This window comes from Cylas formicarius, unplaced genomic scaffold, assembly GCF_029955315.1.
Source record: "Cylas formicarius isolate icCylForm1 unplaced genomic scaffold, icCylForm1.1 PGA_scaffold_7__23_contigs__length_41026272, whole genome shotgun sequence".
Classification (NCBI taxonomy): Eukaryota; Metazoa; Arthropoda; class Insecta; order Coleoptera; family Brentidae; genus Cylas; species Cylas formicarius.
Window position 1 is genome coordinate 29893570 of NW_026844352.1, and position 18367 is coordinate 29911936.

General features: G+C 35.4%; 2 protein-coding genes across 2 annotated transcripts; one reads left to right on the forward strand and one right to left on the reverse strand.

Moving 5' to 3' along the window:
- Positions 1 to 1142: 1142 nt before the first annotated feature.
- Positions 1143 to 4918, forward strand: LOC132704637 (proton-coupled zinc antiporter SLC30A9, mitochondrial). Its single transcript, XM_060674767.1, has 11 exons — positions 1143 to 1425; positions 1488 to 1853; positions 1903 to 2190; positions 2681 to 2810; positions 2866 to 3004; positions 3355 to 3510; positions 3574 to 3685; positions 3750 to 3960; positions 4130 to 4322; positions 4507 to 4620; positions 4674 to 4918. Exons 1-11 carry the CDS (start codon positions 1353 to 1355, stop codon positions 4716 to 4718), a joined length of 1827 nt encoding a protein of 608 aa, XP_060530750.1. The 5' UTR covers positions 1143 to 1352; the 3' UTR covers positions 4719 to 4918.
- A 3401-nt stretch (positions 4919 to 8319) lies between these two features.
- On the reverse strand, positions 8320 to 17878 carry LOC132704582 (spondin-1). Its single transcript, XM_060674674.1, has 12 exons — positions 17662 to 17878; positions 16152 to 16404; positions 15951 to 16086; positions 14841 to 14985; positions 14597 to 14782; positions 14415 to 14545; positions 13492 to 13711; positions 12307 to 12484; positions 12063 to 12250; positions 11356 to 11610; positions 8725 to 8895; positions 8320 to 8667 (listed from the first exon to the last, which is right to left on the reverse strand). The coding sequence occupies exons 1-12, from the start codon at positions 17828 to 17830 to the stop codon at positions 8393 to 8395; spliced, it is 2307 nt and encodes a 768-aa protein (XP_060530657.1). The 5' UTR covers positions 17831 to 17878; the 3' UTR covers positions 8320 to 8392.
- Between the last annotated feature and the right edge of the window lie 489 nt (positions 17879 to 18367).

Below are 18367 nucleotides of genomic sequence, written 5' to 3' on the forward strand. Positions count from 1 at the left end.
AAGTTGCCATCTTACTACCAATAAGTATTATATATAAAGCAAAGTCAGATAAAACTTTTCCACGAAAAATGGTGTTGGCTCACTCATTCCAATGTGCGATCGTAGCTGTTTTGATATTATGAATTAATTGTATACATCAATGACATGAGCCTAATTTCTATATATCGTCTTTATATTATCTGTTATGCAATTATCCAAGTTAACTTTAATCTAAACCATCCCATTGTTGGTTTTGAGTCTCTATTGGTGTAACTCGAATTTTTTGAACATTCCTATCTGCAATTTTCTAAAAGTAAATTTCCCTGCTAAAAATTAAAATTCTTTTTATACTACTTTGTTACTTACGCCGTTTGCATCTAAAATCTGCTCTCCTAAAAATACTTATACTACAAGCTATTCAACTCCTTGTGGACAAGATAACAATAATGAATAACTAGGAACTAGCCTGGACCATTTTTTCTGTTTAGTGTTTTTGAAAAAAAAAAAGTTTTCCGTTTTACCTGCATAAAAAAGTTTGTTGATTTTGATCTAAGCTAAGTGTAGCCTATATTAAAATGCATAAGAGTTTTCGCTTATAGACAAAATTGGCCTCCACAGTGGCCTGATTGAGGAAGGCCTTGTTTGAAATAATTGACTCTAAGTATTATAGCAGTCATAAATATTTATCATCATAATTGCCAAATTTACTAATAAAATTTGAAGCGAAGTTCTTGTTCGCAGATGAAATAGTATCATACCTACCCATATTTAACACCATATTAAATACTAAATAGTTTTCGCACAATATTTTTCTATTAACTTTATAGGAAGGCCACACAAAACAGTTAACACACATTTTAGTTACTTTGCCCTTTCTGCAACTAAACATTTATCTGGCATTTTTTGAAGACCAAAATCTAAAAACTCCCACAATCATTAGTTTCGCACATGCGAAAAAACTCAGTTTTTATTAAAACAATTGAGTTTTAACTTAAACGAAGCGTTAATAAATTAAAACTCAAATTGAAAATTATATTCGAAAGCAAAACTAGTGCTTTTGATATGTAATTTTTCAAGCTCTGACGTCAGGCACACTGAATGTAAAACGGAGGTTTGTCGTGCTTTTTCTCTGTGTTCTATGATAAAATGTCAATTTTGTTTTTTGGATGAAGAACTGTTTCTGACATGACAGACATGAAATTCCAAGATTTATTGTCATTAAAAGCTATAAGGTTAACTTTACTATTTTAAATGGTTAATACATATCTGATAATCAGGACACACAGTATCAGAATATTTATTATGAAAAATATTAAATAATTTTAGCATACAGTTGAGATGTATAAGTAGTGCTTTTGGAAAATACCAGAAAAATGCTTTCTCGCAGCTTTGCCTTCGCAAAATATGCCTTTATGCACACCTCTGAACGTAAACACTACCATATAGGTTTGTATTTAACGAAGTAAATGCTCGTAAATTTGTCTAAATGCATGATGTTCTATTTTAAGGTGCTAGGCTGCGTAATGTAGGGTACTATTTGAAAAATAAAGATAGACTAGAGTTTAAACTTACAGTCTACTCAAAATCATGCAAGAGGTTTCTTTCAAAAGAATCCACTGGGTCCTCTGATACATTGAATGAAATTTCTACAAATAAAAAATTGGTTACCAAAAAAGAGGGGAGTGATCTTCCAGTTTTGAGAGTGCTGACTCCTAAATTGAAGCCCCTTAGTGAAGACATCCCAAAGTCGGAAGATAAATCGGAACTACAGAAAGAACAAAAATTAGGAAGGGATAAAATTATTAAACCAATACAGAAATTAAAAGAAAAGATTCTTGGTGATGTTGAGAAATCAGACAACCATGATTCAAAAGGTTCAGTTTTGCAAACATTTGAAATGTTATATTAAAAATTTTATTTTAGTAAGTACTCCAGTGACCAAGCGGCGCAAAAAAATCGATACGAATGTGCAGTCTCTTGATAGAAATTTTATAACTCCTACGAGAGCTATGTATGACTTCTTGCTAAAGCCTTCCGAGTTGGAGGACTTGCCTAAAACTAAACGAAGATCGCCATATGAAGCTCAACCCCCCATTACGGTGTATTGGAGGAAAGATGTTGAGGCAAAGGCTTTGGAAATATGGGGTTCAAAAGAAAATTTACAAAAAGAGCGAATGAAAAGAGAAATTGAGAGAAAACAGCATTTGCAAAGTGAGTGCTATAGGATATAAAAATTGAAGTCATGTTTTTTAATGCATTACAACAATTTTGGCCAATAAAAATGGAATTAATTTTTTCTAGATGAATAGCTAAATCATATTTCAAAGTAGAATACTGTTTCAATTTAGTTCGTCTACTGACCGCCAGATGGGGCCAAGTCCATCATATTGAAAAATTAATGGAAAGTTTTTATTATTATTATTTAAAGAAAAGCCATTTTCTTTCATCCTTATAAAACACTTGTCTTGATAAAGCCCGTATAGGCGGACGTTATTGTAAACTAAGTGTGCATGCAGAGACATCGACAAAGTCCGCAGTTTTGCGTGTCAGAACGATGCATACATCTTAAAGTTTATATGTTTGTAAATGCGTGTAGATGAACGTTCTCATATAGTTCCTTTTGTAAGGATCTTTCTGTAAACAAAACTGTCAATTTCAAATGTGCGTAAGTTCTGCTCATTGCTCATTTTCACTGTTCTAGACATATTTACTTTAAAGAAGAGATTAAGAGATTTCAGGAGAGAGTTGGGAAAAACCGCTGATACAATTCAGATTGAAGAAGCTGGCTTAACTGGTCGTTCAGGAAAAGTAGTACTTACAGCAGTTGCTATGTAATTGACAATTTATAGAGGACACTATGTGATAATCACGTTAATATCTTTTTAGAAATGCAACCAACTGCTTGTTCAAACTATTTGCCTGGCTATACACAGGATCGCACAGTATGTTCGCCGAGTGCATTCATTCGCTAGCTGATACAATAAATCAATTGATATTGGCTTATGGAATTCATAAATCAATACAGGTAATTTTGTATATAGTCATAGGTTTTCATGAATGCAATAAATAGTAGATAAATATACTTCAAGTAAGCAAAGGAATTTGTTTCCTTATGTTTATTGTATTATACTTTTTGGGATCCAACATTTGCTGTTTATCTTTCATCGCATTTCATGCTTCCATTTTTTTTTATTTGGCTTGATGTAATGATTTGGAGTTTTTAGAAAATAAAAATTTAAATTTTTGTACCATTATCTGGTGCTATGAAAAATTTACGAGACACAATCCTGTTGGAGGAGCATATATATATCTAGCTTTGTTTTGCAATTATTTCAAACAGTGCATAAATCCTAACTCTAGCGGTGCTCATTGTAGATGGCCGATTCTTATCATCCCTATGGATATACAAATATGAAATATGTGGCGTCTCTAATATCTGGAGTTGGCATATTTTGTGTTGGTACAGGACTTTCCATTTATCATGGAATTTCCGGTATAATGAACCCTCACCCTATAGAAGATTTTTTCTGGGTAAGCAAGTAGGATTTTTCCATTTTCATTGTTTTAAATTCAATATATTACATATATTTTAAGGCGTATGTGATACTGGGCGGGTCGATAATATCGGAGGGTGCAACATTTTTAGTTGCTTTTAACTCCATAAGGAAAGGTGCAAAGGCGGCCAAGATAGGTGTGAAAGACTACAGTGAGTATGTGAATCTAAGTTCTTATAGGTTAATGAACTAAAATTGACTTACAAAAATTGTTAGTCTTCAGAGGGCAAGATCCAAGTGTGAATGTGGTGCTTCTCGAAGACTTTGCTGCTGTGGTTGGTGTGGCTGTCGCGGCATCTTGTATGGGCCTTTCTTCATTAATGAACACTCCTGAACCAGATGCAATTGGTTCGCTTATTATAGGAGGTATTTTGGGGATGGTGGCTTCATTTATTATATATACAAATGTGGCTGCATTGGTTGGGAGGTAAGCCTAAGGCTGGAGCAGTAGAAATTTCATTCATGTTGGTATAAATGATTTGATTTTGTAGCAAAATATGATATAATTTGTTGTTCCAAATAGGTGACATAATTGCTGTAACCGTAATAACCAATTTCCAATATTCGCGAAAGTGTCCACTATATGTTTTCTTTAGATCAATTCCTGAGAAAAACTTGGAAAATATCAACGCCGATTTGGAACGAGATATAATGATACGAGCGATACATGATGTGAAAGGGATTGATATTGGTAATTTCCTTGTAAGGTATAAAGCAGAGGTTGATTTTGATGGGAGGGAATTAACACGATCCTACTTGGATAAACAAGATCTCAATGAAATGTTAGAGGTAACTTTTTATGAAATTGTCGTTATATGTGTTCTGTTATTCTCCCGCATTGCCATACATATTGTCGCCCTAAATATCATTCAATGAGGTAGTCATGTGACCAGATTGGAATGTTGTTCTTTTGTGGCCCTGCGGCTTGTAAAGTTGAATGTTGATGTGAATTTAAAACTTCAATTTTTCGTAGGATTTAAAAAGGATAGATAACATTGACACCCTAGAAGAGTTTATGCTTAAGCATGGTGAAAATATTGTAGATGGATTGGGAGGTGAAATAGACAGAATAGAAATGAAGCTAAGGGTAAGTCTTTGTGGTCTTAGCAAGTTAAGAAAACATGTATACATTTTTTTCAGAAAAAGTATCCGGAAATTCGTCACTGTGATCTAGAAATACTTTAGAAATGAAATAGTTTATATACTTAAGTAACAAATTTTCTGTTATATATTATTTTTATAGTAAGTACAGGTCCAGTATTTTCATTTATTTATTTAATTTATGTTACTGAAGTTTTAAAATTATTTGCTCCAACTACTTTCCAATATTATTCCCAAAAAATATTTTTTGTAATAAACATTTTTTTATTAATAAATTATTTTGTTTGCTGATATTATTGTTTCTTGTGTCATATTGTAGGGGTTCTTATAGTAATATTCGTTGTCAATGGATTAGCAACAGAGTTGTGAAAACTTTTTTTCTACTCCCGTCTGTAAAATACCTAATTATGCGGGAAGCGTCACTTTACCACGTCAGTTTCGTTTTCCACGAATACGAGCCACTTCGGACATATCCGGGTTTTTGCCGCAGGGGTTTGGGAGCAATCGAATGTTTTCGGATACTTGGAATTTTGACGTTTGTCAATTCTGACAGTCATGTCAGTGAGTGTATTCGTGTTATTTTGCGAAAATGTGGCCAAAAACTAACGGTCGTAGAAAAAGTATATTATGGAACACTTTCGGTAATTTTTTTATTATTTATAACTGTAAAAAGCTAAAATCCTAAAAATATTATAGTCCGACGAATGTGAAAAAAAAACAATTATTTGTTTGGGTATTATTATTTTTAATTCATTACTACAACTACAAACTTTTTGGATCCAATCAACATTACTTCAAATATAATATTGAGGAAATACAATTTTAATGCTCTATATCTTCAACGAAGGTCTTACCCACGTTTATACCAACTTTTTATCTTAAAATGAACCAAGGAATCATTCCGTATAATATACTATATAATAACCCTTAAATTAGAATAATTTTTGCTTTGAAAGTCATGAAAAATATGTAATTTTAGGTTAGATTTAATTTAAACTAAGGCATAACGTATACCAATTCTCATTGATGATCGCCCTACAACAATACTCATTTAATAAGGGCTGGTGTATACTAACGTAATTTTAAGCCATTTCGTACGGGGTCGGAGCATAACATTGATTTTTTTCTGGCTACCCAACGCTCTATGACAAACACAAAAACCGCGACGCTATAGCCTCCACATAGCACCTTAAGTGCTAATCTCATAGTATCTAGGGAGAACGACCTTTCTTTAGTGATACATCCCATCCGTTTGTATTCTCGGGTAAGAATGATCGAGTCGTAAACGTCTTTTTCCCATTTGTTTATCAAACCCATCTCGGTGTATCTTTTGATCATGCCATTTACCCTCGGCAACAACGGTAACCCTTTACGTACTATAAAAGACAGACAATAAGACTTGATATGTTCGTCTACTATGTGCAACATCGGTTGGTTGTTATTATCCAAGTAAATGACAGTTGTGGCAATCTCAGCATCTCTGAGTTTCTCTACAGAGGCAGCGTCTCTATCATAAGCTGTGCGTTGCATAGATGACTTGTCCTTTCGATTGTATGACACTTTTCTATATAGATTCTCCAACTTGGGGATATTGAGCACGTCTTTCAGTTTGGTGTTGATAGGCAAACCTGATTCATCTAATTCTTTCAAAGTAGTGATGTCGGAGTGGTATTTAGGAGTCGTGAGTGTTTTGTACAAACATCCGGACAACACGCTATTCATAATAACATTGAAAATCAAACAGCTGCCGATGAGAAAGATTTTATTTAATTGCGGTGGCTTTAGAATAACTTTACTCGCCTGGGATATCACAACGGCCCAAATATCAAACCAATCGCTGTTTCGATCTCTGTGGATGGTATTGAAGGCCACATTATACGTGAAACTTAGAAAAATAAACACAAGCATCAGATACCACACTTCCGGACTGTAAGAACGGTAGATCTTTAGCCAGGCGGCCTGTTCTGGTGCTTTAGGTACTACTACGCAAAGCTTGTCGCAGAAATACTGGCTCGTGGTTTCGTAAAGCAAATCATTCCAAATGTAAAACCGTCCATTACCTGATATATCAACTTCGCTTTCTATGATTCTTTTAAGTGCACCAGAAGAGGTTCCATTCAACGATATTTGACCAAAATCATTCGTAACCCAACTGGCTGTTACATTTATCGTGAAATTCAAGTGTTTGGATAAGTGGTAGATAATTATGGGGTCTATTCCAATGAATCCGATAGTTTTGAAGACACTTTGATAGATTTTGATGCGTCGCAATGATGTGGGAGGTTTGTTGAGGGCCGAAAAATTTCTTGGAAAGAAATCGACTCGTAATGGATAGCCAAGAACATTTCCCATATTATTGGCCCTCAATATGATTTGCCCGATGGGTGTTTCTACGTGAAACGCTTTTACCACACCCCAGCAATCATTTACTTTCTCGAAAGCATTGTAAACGTATAAATATTCCGAATGGATTGCGGAACAGGGATAATGGATAAAGTATGCCATATGCTCAAATAGTTTCCATATTCCTCCTAAATATTTTATTAGGTCGGAATAAAAATTGTCGCTGACGTTTTTGATTATGGCCAGGTGAAACATCCGAAGCTTAGTTTGTTTCTCTGGAGTGAAATATTTCAATACTTTTCCGATTGCCTCAATACTTTCGAATATGGTCAAAATCATTTCCTGCATTTTGATATTCTTCGGATTCTTTAAAACATTTACTTTGCCGTCGGAGTTAGCTATTTGTTTATCGACGATTATATCGTTGTAACACATCGACAAGTTTACTTTCTTTGTTCTGCTTACGTTATAGCGACCACGAAGTAATATGTACTTAATATTGACAGTAAGATGGCCTCTTTTTTGGAGCGTCCATACTAAGTCGTCTAAAATATCAGCGACGTTAACCAGAGACCGTTTATTGAACACTATAACATTTACGGTAATATTAACAACTTGAGAAAATATAGCTTCGTACGCCTTTAAGCTCTTATCCATGTCGCACGCTCGACGGAAAGTAACGTTAGACAATTTGGCCAAAATAACATAGCTAGCAACGTTTAAAGAGATGAACAACTTTATAAAATTCATGGTAACTGATGCGCCGAGCAATAATAAAACGATATTTATAAAGGAATATACAGGTCATCGGGAGTTAATGATCGAGCCACGGGCTTGATTGATTCGAATATAATCTGTACTCAATCTTGAATCTAAACAGTTTTCAGAACCCTATTTTGGAAGAAAAATAAACTAGTAAAAATACTTCAAACGTCGATCCGAACCATTAATACACAAGCCACCACATCATTAGAATTTATTATCAGTCGTATTCATCATTTAACATGTTCTTGGTGGAACTTTTGATGGTTTCCAGTTGATTAAAGAGATTAACATTTTTGACAAAAATAAACATATTTGAATTTCATGTAATGTAAAAAAAATATATTTTTCTTATTTGCAGTAAGAAGTCTAAATCGATCAACTTTAATGACAAAATTGACAGCTGTGTACCAATAAATAGTTGTTTTTATTTATTAAATAGAAAAAAAAATGAAATAACATATAGACAAAATATTTCGTATCTAGCTTATTGTACAGAAGAATTTTATGTTTATGGGCCAAATTGCAGGAGTGATTGCTTAAAAAAAGTACGAAGGCGTATTGTATTAAACGACTTTTTTTATTTATATTTAATATCATTTAATTTATATTTAATATCAAGTAAGTTGTAAGTATATTAATTAAAAGTCATTCTAATAATTAATTTGATGACAAGGTGATGGAGCCCAGCATTTTCTCCTTTTCGTCAATTTGGTCGGGCAGGGAGTACCTCCGTTCTGCGCAGGTCTTTTTACCATCCTTACCCTTTGCTCAAAACCCAGCCCACAGCTAGCGCTACATGAACTCCACGAACTCCACGGAGTAACCATACAGTCAATGGGTTCTGACTGAGGGAAATTTGTTTGGATGAAATAAGGGCTCGGTACTTCGGTTGGAAATCTAGTTGAAGTGTTTTGGGACAGGGCTTCTAAAAATTAGGCGCGTTAAAAATATGAGGTACATAATCAATAAGCTTGTATTATACCCTTCACAACAGAACAAGTATCAGTGCATTCTTGATGGGTCAAGAAATTGTTTTTGTTGCCTTTGCAACCGCCGTAAATGAACGGCAAGCACACGAGTTTTCTCGAATCGAAGTACCACCGGTTGTAATAGCCACCGCATGGTCCTTGGTCGGTGTCTTGCATACATACGACTGGAAGAAATCAAAGAATGGAAACACGGCTTAGTTTTTATGTATTTACTCGATATAATTTTTTATTAAAATGAAACACATTAATTACTAGTTAAGTTCGACTTTAATGAAGCTACATACAGTGCAAAAGTAGTACTTATCGTACTCTATATGGTGCAATATTACGTTATATCGATCGAAAAAACTTAGACAGAAGAGAAAATTTGTCAGATATGATTTCGAAAATTAAAGCGATCCATGCCGTACCGTAGCCAGCGAATAGTATTCGAAATGCTATTTTTACGGTTTTTAACGAAAAGGCTTGTTTCTCATTAGGATAAGCCTTATTCGATTCTAAATGATGAGTCACAATGACGGCATCGTAGACATCGTTTTCCCATTTACTCAAAAGGCCGGTTTCTTTATACCTGGCGAGCATTTGGTTTATCTTTTGGAAGAAAGCCGTACCTTTCCGTGCTATGAACGATAAGCAGTAAGTTTTTAAAGGTTCTTCGACTATATGGAGCAGGGGTCGGCCATTTAAGTCCAGGAATCGGACGGACACGAATATCTCCGCGTCTTTCAATCTTTCAACGGAAGCGGATTTTCTCCCATATGCTGTATTTTGTAAAGAAGTGTTTGCGCTTCGGCTGTAGTAGTAAGTTTTTTTATGTAATTTTTTTAACGGGGCAGATTCGAAAATATCTTCGAGTTTGGTGCGGATAATTAACCCCGAGTCTTCTAATTGCTTCAAGGTATTTATGTCTGAATAATACTTCGGTGTGGTAAAAGCCTTGTATAAAATCGCCGAAAATATGCTGCTCATCACGATATTGAAAATAATACAACTAATAACAAAAATTTTTTTGTACAACTTCTGTTGGTGCGCTGGTGCGGACTGGGATACCAAAATACTAAAAACTTTTAACCAACCGAAATTTCCTGATCCCAATATTACATTTGAAGAGGCGTTAAAAATTATACCAAGAACAACAAAAATCAGTGTCGAATACCACACTTGGCCGCCAAGGTAGTTATAGATCTTTTGCCAAATGGGTATTTTGGTCGATGATTTTGGTACTACTAGGCAAATTTTACCGCAGTTGTAATTGTACGAACTGTCGTATGGAAGAGTGTCGTTCCAACTGTGAAATCGTCCGTTGCCGGACATGTCAATTTCTTTATTAACGATTTGACGAATTGCTCCGGTACCTGATCCATTAGGAAACAGGATACCGAAATCCTCTCCGCGCGGAGAAGTTATTGCATTCAAAGTAAAGTTGATGCTGATCGATAGGTGAAAGAAAATAATAGGATCTATTCCGATGAAGCCGACTTCTTTTCGTACGCTTCGATACAGTGGGATCGACTCCAGCACTTTGGGGATTCTGTCCATACTCGTAAAATTTCTAGGGAAAAATCCCACCCGGACCGGATAACCACGCAGATCGTTCACATCGTTGGTAAGTAAGATCCGTTCAATTGGAGTTTTCATGTTCTGGGCTTCGACAGCTCCCCAGCAGTTGGAGAAATTGGTAAATCCGTTGTAAAGGTAAAAATATTCCGAATAATTGGACCACGGGGCGTGCACCAAATACGCCAGCGGCTGGAAAATTGTCCAAATTGTAGCTAGGAACTTAATTAGGTTCTTGTGAAACGGTTCCAGCGCGTTCATTACCACCAACAGGTGTATTCTGCGGTTCCAGAATGTCTGTGGCCTTATTTCCAAGCGTCTTATTACCTCATAATTAATGTCTGTACTTTCGAACACGTGCAATATGGCGATAGACGCATCGCCGTTTGCGAAGAACTTGCTGTTATCCCAATCAACGGTTTTTGTTTTTTGAAGAACAGGATGTACATTAATTGTGTGGACACATATTTTCGGTTCGGTGCCTTTTCGTCGAGGTTGTGACATTAAATTAGTCCAGTCGAGCAAAGAGTTTCTCACTCTTACAGGTCTGTCGCGATGAACTTCGATTTTTTTTAAAAAGGCATTGACGAGATCATTCAGTATCCATAGATCTGAACTCCTGCTTACCAAATTAATATGCACGAATTTCGCTTTGGAGAACAATTGATCGTAAGTGTTTATATGATTTGCGTTAACGCAATCATAGTGCGTGTCGCTGCTAGTCAAGTTTGCTGTGATAAAGCGTAGTAAGCTCAACAGAAACAATGACCGACTATCCATGACATTACAATCAAAACAACTGAAACAAACTCAAAAAGTTTCTAGGCAGCTACGCATATGTTCGTGTTTATCTGTTTATCTGCCAGGGGTAAGTTTTACTTTGATCTTTTCGTTAATTATTCGACCACAAGCGGTAAATCAGCTTATAACGAAATGAAAGGGAATATAAAAACCAAAAATATTCTGTACAATGACTTATTTCTAAAAATCAGTTATTTTGATAAGGGTTTAAGTTAGGTACAAAGGGAATATGATTGCCGCAGCTAGTTGCGGTAACACATACAAACCTTTCGCAGTGGCCATATCAAACGTGCAATCGGGAGTATCCATACACGGAGCTTGTTGGAGAAGCTCCACTCTGGATTGACATTTGGCTTGCAGCGCCGGTTCCACCATTAACAACTTGGTGCGGAACCGCACTCCCTTTCCGCACGATGCGCTACATGGACTCCAGTCGCTCCAATCAGTCGTGGGACACATTGGATCTTTGACCTCTAAATCTTTAGATGTGCACGGTGGACCCATACATTTTTCCTTTTCGACTAACAGAAAACCATCTTAGTATGCAATGACTTTACATGGAAAGGAGTCCAACTAATAGCTATTAATATCGAAACCCTTCTAGATACATAAAATCATTGTACAGCTCACTAATATTTATTTTTTGAATAAAGAGTGAGGAATGGAAAGTTTTATTTATTTTACAGAATCAAAAGTACGTGTATACTATGTCTATTTGAGGTTTTGAGAATTGACATTTCGATTCTCCATGCCAACGTACTGAGGATTTCGTGGTTTTTACATCCTCCTAAAAGTGATGCACACAATATTCGTTTGAGGCTTTTTAGAATGGTTAAATAACCAAATATATACTCTGGAACCAAATTCTAGAACCCACCGCCAACAAGTAGGGCGAATAAATGGATTATTATTTATTTGATTTTTGATTGACTTGTGTGCTTCCTCTGGGGAGCTACGCAAGTTGCATGTTTACCAGTGGTAATATGCGGGCATTTTTTTCTTCCCATGTTGTCTACAAAAAACCGAGTTTTCATTTTGAAGCCAATTCCGCAGGTTACAGAACATGACGACCATGAACCCCATGGACTTGTACTGCAAACTCCGGACGTCCCATCCAAGTTTTCACCAAGTTGCTCTTCTACTGAATCTTCTTCTTCATTTCTAATGAACACAAGCACGTCAATCATGCAATCTTAACGTAGAAACACGCGTCTTACCCTTCTTTACATTCTGGAACGGCAGCCACGCACATTTCTTTAGAAACCAGCTGCCGGTTGCACTGAAACATTTGCGCTTTTTGTGGCATTTTGTAAACTCTGGTTCTCATTCTTAGGCCCTTTCCACAAGTTACTGAACAGTCGCTCCAATTGGAGTATTCGGAAACTGCACATTCCGCTGAAATGGATCATAATGGCTGCCGGTATTATATTCTTTCAAAAAAATATTTGGTAAGGTATGTCTCAAAGTATATCGTCTTGGCTTTTTTATTTTTTATAAATTTTTATTCTCACCTTCAGCAAAACAGTGATAAAGCTATGATAACAAGGGTAATTTTTATCAAAACCAAAGAGTACCTACGAATATAATTATTAGCCATGAAATCCTTCATAGAGTTATTTGTAAAATGAGAATATCGCAAAATTTACAAAAAACAGGTGGTAATAGAATCCGACCGATTGTTCAATTGCTCAGAAAATAAAAATGTGTTGATCCGAAAACAGATGTGTAATTTACGTAGATGAGAGATGGTACGATACACAGGATAGAGTATCTAAAGGATAAGTTGATTCCAGTAAAAATGTCAGACAAAGGCCGTCAAATAAAGGAAAATGCATCACCATAATTAAGGCTGGATGAGAAGAGGGGTTTATTCCAAACTGATGTCGAAGAATATTAGGGACTTTAGCTTAGACAATCATAAAAACACAAGTGTAAAACTTTTCGAAATCCGGTTTCAAGTTTAATTTTTATTATTAATTATTATGTTATTTTATTTGTTACAAAATAATATTTATTTTGAATCCTGTTACAAAATATTTCAACTTTTGTAAGTGTTTTACGTCTTCCTTCATAGCATTGTAAAAATTTAATTACAAATGCACTTTATTACATTGTATTGAGAGTGAAACAGAATTAGATTTTGAATAAAAACGTAATTATTTAGATATTTATTGATAAATTTGTATATGTCATCGTATTTTCTGTTGGTACTAATTTTAAAGGTTTTTAATATTATTTATTATACCTAAAGAAACAAAATATAATATTTAAATTTTATATTTTTAAAACACCTCAAGAGTCAGTCTTGGTATTGGACTAGTCACATGTTTGATTGCCCTCGTCATGTTATTTCTATAATTGCAGTCAAAATCCGAGACGATATACTTTGAAACACAGTATACCTCTAGTAGTATCTTCCGTATTCTCGCTGACATCTAGTTGTGCGTTTAAGAAATTTTCGTCGCAATTTTTCGGAATGAGTTTTTCCCTTTTTAAGTACAGTTTGGCTAAGGGAGTCATTTCTTTCTTGCTGGGGTCATAAAAAGGTGCTCTGGGATCTTCAGGATAGGTGGTAGTAATTCTGTACATACGTTCTCGAGGACTCGTTTCAGCGTTTGGTGACTAATGAATAGAGATTTTATAACTTTATATAACAAAATAAATTGAAGCAAATATAGAAATAAAGATGAAAACAGAATTGAATCTGACTTACACAAGCAAATTGGTCTATGTGTTCGTTGAAAAAAAAAACTTTTGAAAATTTCCGCCTTAAGTGTGATAATGCGATAATCTATTTATAGGCGCAAAATAGATCCGCGAGAGAAAATTTTCCAACGTACTAAAAATAATCCAATTTGAGATGCCAATTTGATGAATGATTGCTAAATATGCAAATTTTCCTAGTTATAATTCGTGAAATTTTTAGTTTTCGCGCAAACCATAGGGTTCCTTGACACGTGTATTTATTTCTAAAATTACTTGCGAAATCTGTTAAAGATATTTTGTTTGTATTTGTTAAAGTATGTTTTTTATTTATCTTTTATTTTGTAAATATTTTTTATGTTATTTTTCAATAAAGGATTTTTCGAAATAGGCATATAATCCATATAATAATTTACATTTCTTCTACCGAGTATGTCTTTTTTACGTAAAAGTTATAATAGAGAGACCTAATTTTTTTGGCAGTTAAAGATTGCGAACGCCCAACCCCAATTTGCTCAGCCCTGTTCATTCCCACTTTTCTGTAAATTTTGTAGTGTTGCCTCTAACTTCCGGTTCTATTTCGCCCAATTATTAAATAAGAGATGGTAAACTAAAAACTTACCATGTATGTAACTCCACTATCAGTCCCGGCATCGTACGGAAACAAATCTACCACAATATTTTCAATCCACGAACAGTTTTTCAAGCAAAGGTTCAGACCATTCACCCCCACCACCCAATCTGGAGTCGGTCCTGCATTATGAACTTAGAAATACCGTATTAAATTAAAGTACGCGTTCCTACCAAACATTGACGCTAAAGAAATTAGATGATGCCTTCTATCAACTTTAATACTGGCCGTTGTGTTGGAATTAACGTTGGGATGCCACAGCCCAGCCGCTTTTATTATTGTTCTAAGATATTTCGCTTTGGCCCTCAATTCCGTTTCCATCAGTCTAACGGAGCCCCATTCTGCCAAGCTGCGGAATCCTATGAAAAATTGTATTTCAAGGCAACCTCAACAGTTGTCGTGGGTACGCTCCATTACCTTCCGACGCTATTTGTCCTTCACCCCAAAAACTAAAATTTCGTTCATGTGAAGCCCCTATGACGTCAGAGAAGTGAGTGAGCCACAAAGAAAACGGAAAGTCCTTGGGATGAGTTTCCTTGGACCAGATCCCCTCAAATATCATCTAGAATTAAGTAATAATTAACGAGTATGATAGTAAGTGCATTATTCACAAGAGGTGAATATATAAAAAAAGCTTAGTGGCAGTATATTTGGAGAATTTTTTCCTCAAGTCAACTGAAAAGCCGCAGTTTGATTTAAATATTCGAACAATTGAGCAAATATATCTTCAATTATTTGCGTTTATATAGACTTCTTCGCTCAGGCAATTGCAATTTTTTGGTAAAGCATGTAAATAAATAATTGTATACTATGCAACGAGTTTGATGAACCCCATTTTAGTCACGAGATTGATTGGGCGATAAACTACTGATTGAAGAAGCGATTGTGGCTAAAATCTACCTAAAACAGCCGATCACTTCCAAACTCTAGACTAAAGGATAATTGGATATTTTAGCAGCATTTGACAAGAGCGGAGCGAGTGTTTAATAAACGAGTGAGTTAAAAAATTTACCGAACGTGTTGCATACTATAATTTTTCTACGACCTTTAGTTTTTGGGTACATTTTCGCAAAACAACACGAATACATTCACTGACATGACCGTCAGAATTGACAAACGTCAAAACCCGTGCGGTAAAATCCCGGAAATGTCCGAAGTGGCTCGGATTCGTGGGAAACGAAACTGACGTGGTAAAGCGACGCTTTCCGCACGCTAGATCGGTGCGTAATTAGGTATTTTACAGACGGGAGTAGAAAAGAAAGTTTACCGAACGCGTTTCATACTATACTTTTTCTATGACCGTTAGTTTTTGGGTACATTTTCGCAAAACAACACGAATACATTCACCGACATGGCCTTCAGAATTGACAAACGTCAAAATTCAAGGTGTGGAAATAACTCCGAAAACATTTGATTGCTCCCAAACCCGTGCGGTAAAATCGCGGAAATATCCGAAGGAGGTCGAGTTAGTTTCACGGTAGACTGCAACTAGTACTACTAGCATTCTGCGCACCCCCATGTACGTACACTGTATTTGGCTTCGTCGCAAGCACAACAATCATTCTCGTCATACTTCATATCTTTATCCGTCTGCTCACAAAATGTTTTGCTCAAACTTCCGTCGTCGGCGTACCAGTGACGTTCGTCTTCTAAAACCATAGCCCTAGGCAAGCGTTTATTACAACCGACATTTATTGAACCAATCATCAGCTAGTAATTAACACTTACTTAAAAGTGACGCATCCGGATCCTGGCGGTGGAGCTGACCACATGAAAAAGACTTCCGTTTTCGGATAAGAGTTCTTTTCCGATATGGTGTTGACGCATTCCTCATTAAAAGTGGTCAGGTTATCGCCGTGTAGCTGGAAGCTGCCCACATTTTGTGGGGAAATATTTGCGGGATCTTGGGTCGATTCTACGCTTATAGTGAATCTTGTGAAACGCTGAAGACCATTGAAAGATTTTGTTCCCATCAGAAATACTAAAACCGACGACTATATTTTAGGGAACAATTCGAAACATATTTTTCTTTTTATGTGATGACTTTTAGTATAAATTTCAATTTTTAGGAATTTTATGTTGCACAAGGTAGTAGAATTCTGTTTTTGTTTTGCCTAGTATTCTCTACTATGGATCAATCCCTGCAGACTTTTCCAACAAGATGTCAGTAGGTTCGTTCACCTGTATTTTTTTATAATAGGTTTGAATTAAAATCATACATTTCAACATCTGGCGCACCCCAAGGGTCAAATTTGAGGCCTCTGTTATTTGCATCTATTGATGATTTTTCTGAGTCTACTGTTCCTTATCATTTTATTTTCGCAGATAATTTTAACACATTTTGTAAAATAGGTTTAATCAAAGATGTATTAGCAAAATGGTACAGGAACAAAAAACTCTTTTTAATTGTGACTAAATGCCAAGTTTTAACTTTTACGAAGAAAAGGCATTCTATTCTTTACGCTTATTGTATTAACGATTTTTTCGTAGAAAGAGTTGAATACACCAAGGATCCGTGGGTTGTTTTTGATCCAAAACCAAGCTTTGTTATTCATATAAGCTTGAAGCGAAGTATTTTACTTTGCTCTTGTTTAGGGCAGGTTGAAACTGAAGTTTAAAGTTTTTCTTAAACGTTTATATCATGTACACACTGATGAGAATGATCACACGGGACGTTTTATTAGGGGTAGTTTTAAACGTTTTGTGGATATGTTTTTTTTTGTTTACTGTCAACATCAAATCAAAAATTTTCTCATTCCGAACAGCAATTGATTTTTCGTATGGTACACTACAGAATTGTGTCAACATTTCTTTCTGCTATCTGTTTCTGTTTAGTTGTTTATAGTACCAATAATGATAAATATAAGAATATTGGGGACACCCCAAATAATCAAAATGCTTATTGTGCGTGCGGGAACGCAATTGGAAGAATCCTTCGATGAAAATGAACTGCTTTTCTTTTTGAACGATTTTATTTGCACACTTGTACAAACCGAACAAACTTGCGTCTTAATTCGAGAGGTTTTTGAAATATCTTCTGCACCTTATGATAGCAAGACGGCGACTGGGGAGGCTGGCGCGCGGGTGCGACGTTGATGCGTAGCGAGGTTGCCGAATGAGAATGTTAGCGTTAATCGCGCGATTGTTTTAAACTTAAACACTTATTATTATTTTAATTATTTTCTGTTTACGAGAGGTGGGGGGACACGAACAATCTAAACGAAAGGAATTCACTTACATGTGTACAATTTCCCCGGTACATATTTTTCCGGATTTTCATTCACCTTGATTTGATAACCATTATCGCCCGGGATTTTGTCGGTGCGCGAATGATATATACTAGGTATTCTAGGACACTGGGCCCATGCACCACAAAACAAAAGTAAAAGCCAAGTATATCGTATCATTTCTCACGAAAATTCGAATAAATACTAAATACTACAATGTGAAATTAATGAGACCGTCAAGTTGTAGTAGATTTAACGCAACCAGTTAAGGCCGATATTTTTGTTTATCTGCAATGGTCATGGATTGACCTTTTAAGATATTTATTATCTGTATACGGGATGGAATATTTAGGATTAAATGAGTTGAAAAAGACATCAGCTGGGTAAATTTGTCCGCCAATTTTATTGAATTAATTTCATACCTCATAATTATGCGTATATGTAACGAAGCCATTTGGGGCAAAGAAGCATAAAATTTTTATAGTAACCGTGGATTTATTTAAGAAATTATCCTTGTAGGTACATATTAAATAATGAATCATTTCTCTGTTCTATATATTGTGCAGGATACAAATAATTATGGCAATGTCAGCTCACAATGCATTATTTCGTTGGTTTTTGAGACTGATAATGACTTTATTAGAATAACGAAACCTTACATATGAAAAAGATACAAAAAATAGAAAAGATTTTAGTGAAAATGTCGGTTAAATCTCC

Coding starts and splice junctions, on each gene's coding strand:
- LOC132704582 (XM_060674674.1), bottom strand. CDS start 17,830: ATGATACGATATACTTGGCTTTTACTTTTGTTTTGTGGTGCATGGGCC. Junction 13,712..14,414: donor ATAGTGGAGTTACATACATG/GTAAGTTTTTAG, acceptor TCTATTCATTAG/TCACCAAACGCTGAAACGAG. Junction 11,611..12,062: donor ATGCCCGCATATTACCACTG/GTAAACATGCAA, acceptor GTTTTCTGTTAG/TCGAAAAGGAAAAATGTATG.
- LOC132704637 (XM_060674767.1), top strand. CDS start 1,353: ATGCTTTCTCGCAGCTTTGCCTTCGCAAAATATGCCTTTATGCACACC. Junction 1,426..1,487: donor ACGTAAACACTACCATATAG/GTTTGTATTTAA, acceptor TTCTATTTTAAG/GTGCTAGGCTGCGTAATGTA. Junction 1,854..1,902: donor AGACAACCATGATTCAAAAG/GTTCAGTTTTGC, acceptor ATTTTATTTTAG/TAAGTACTCCAGTGACCAAG.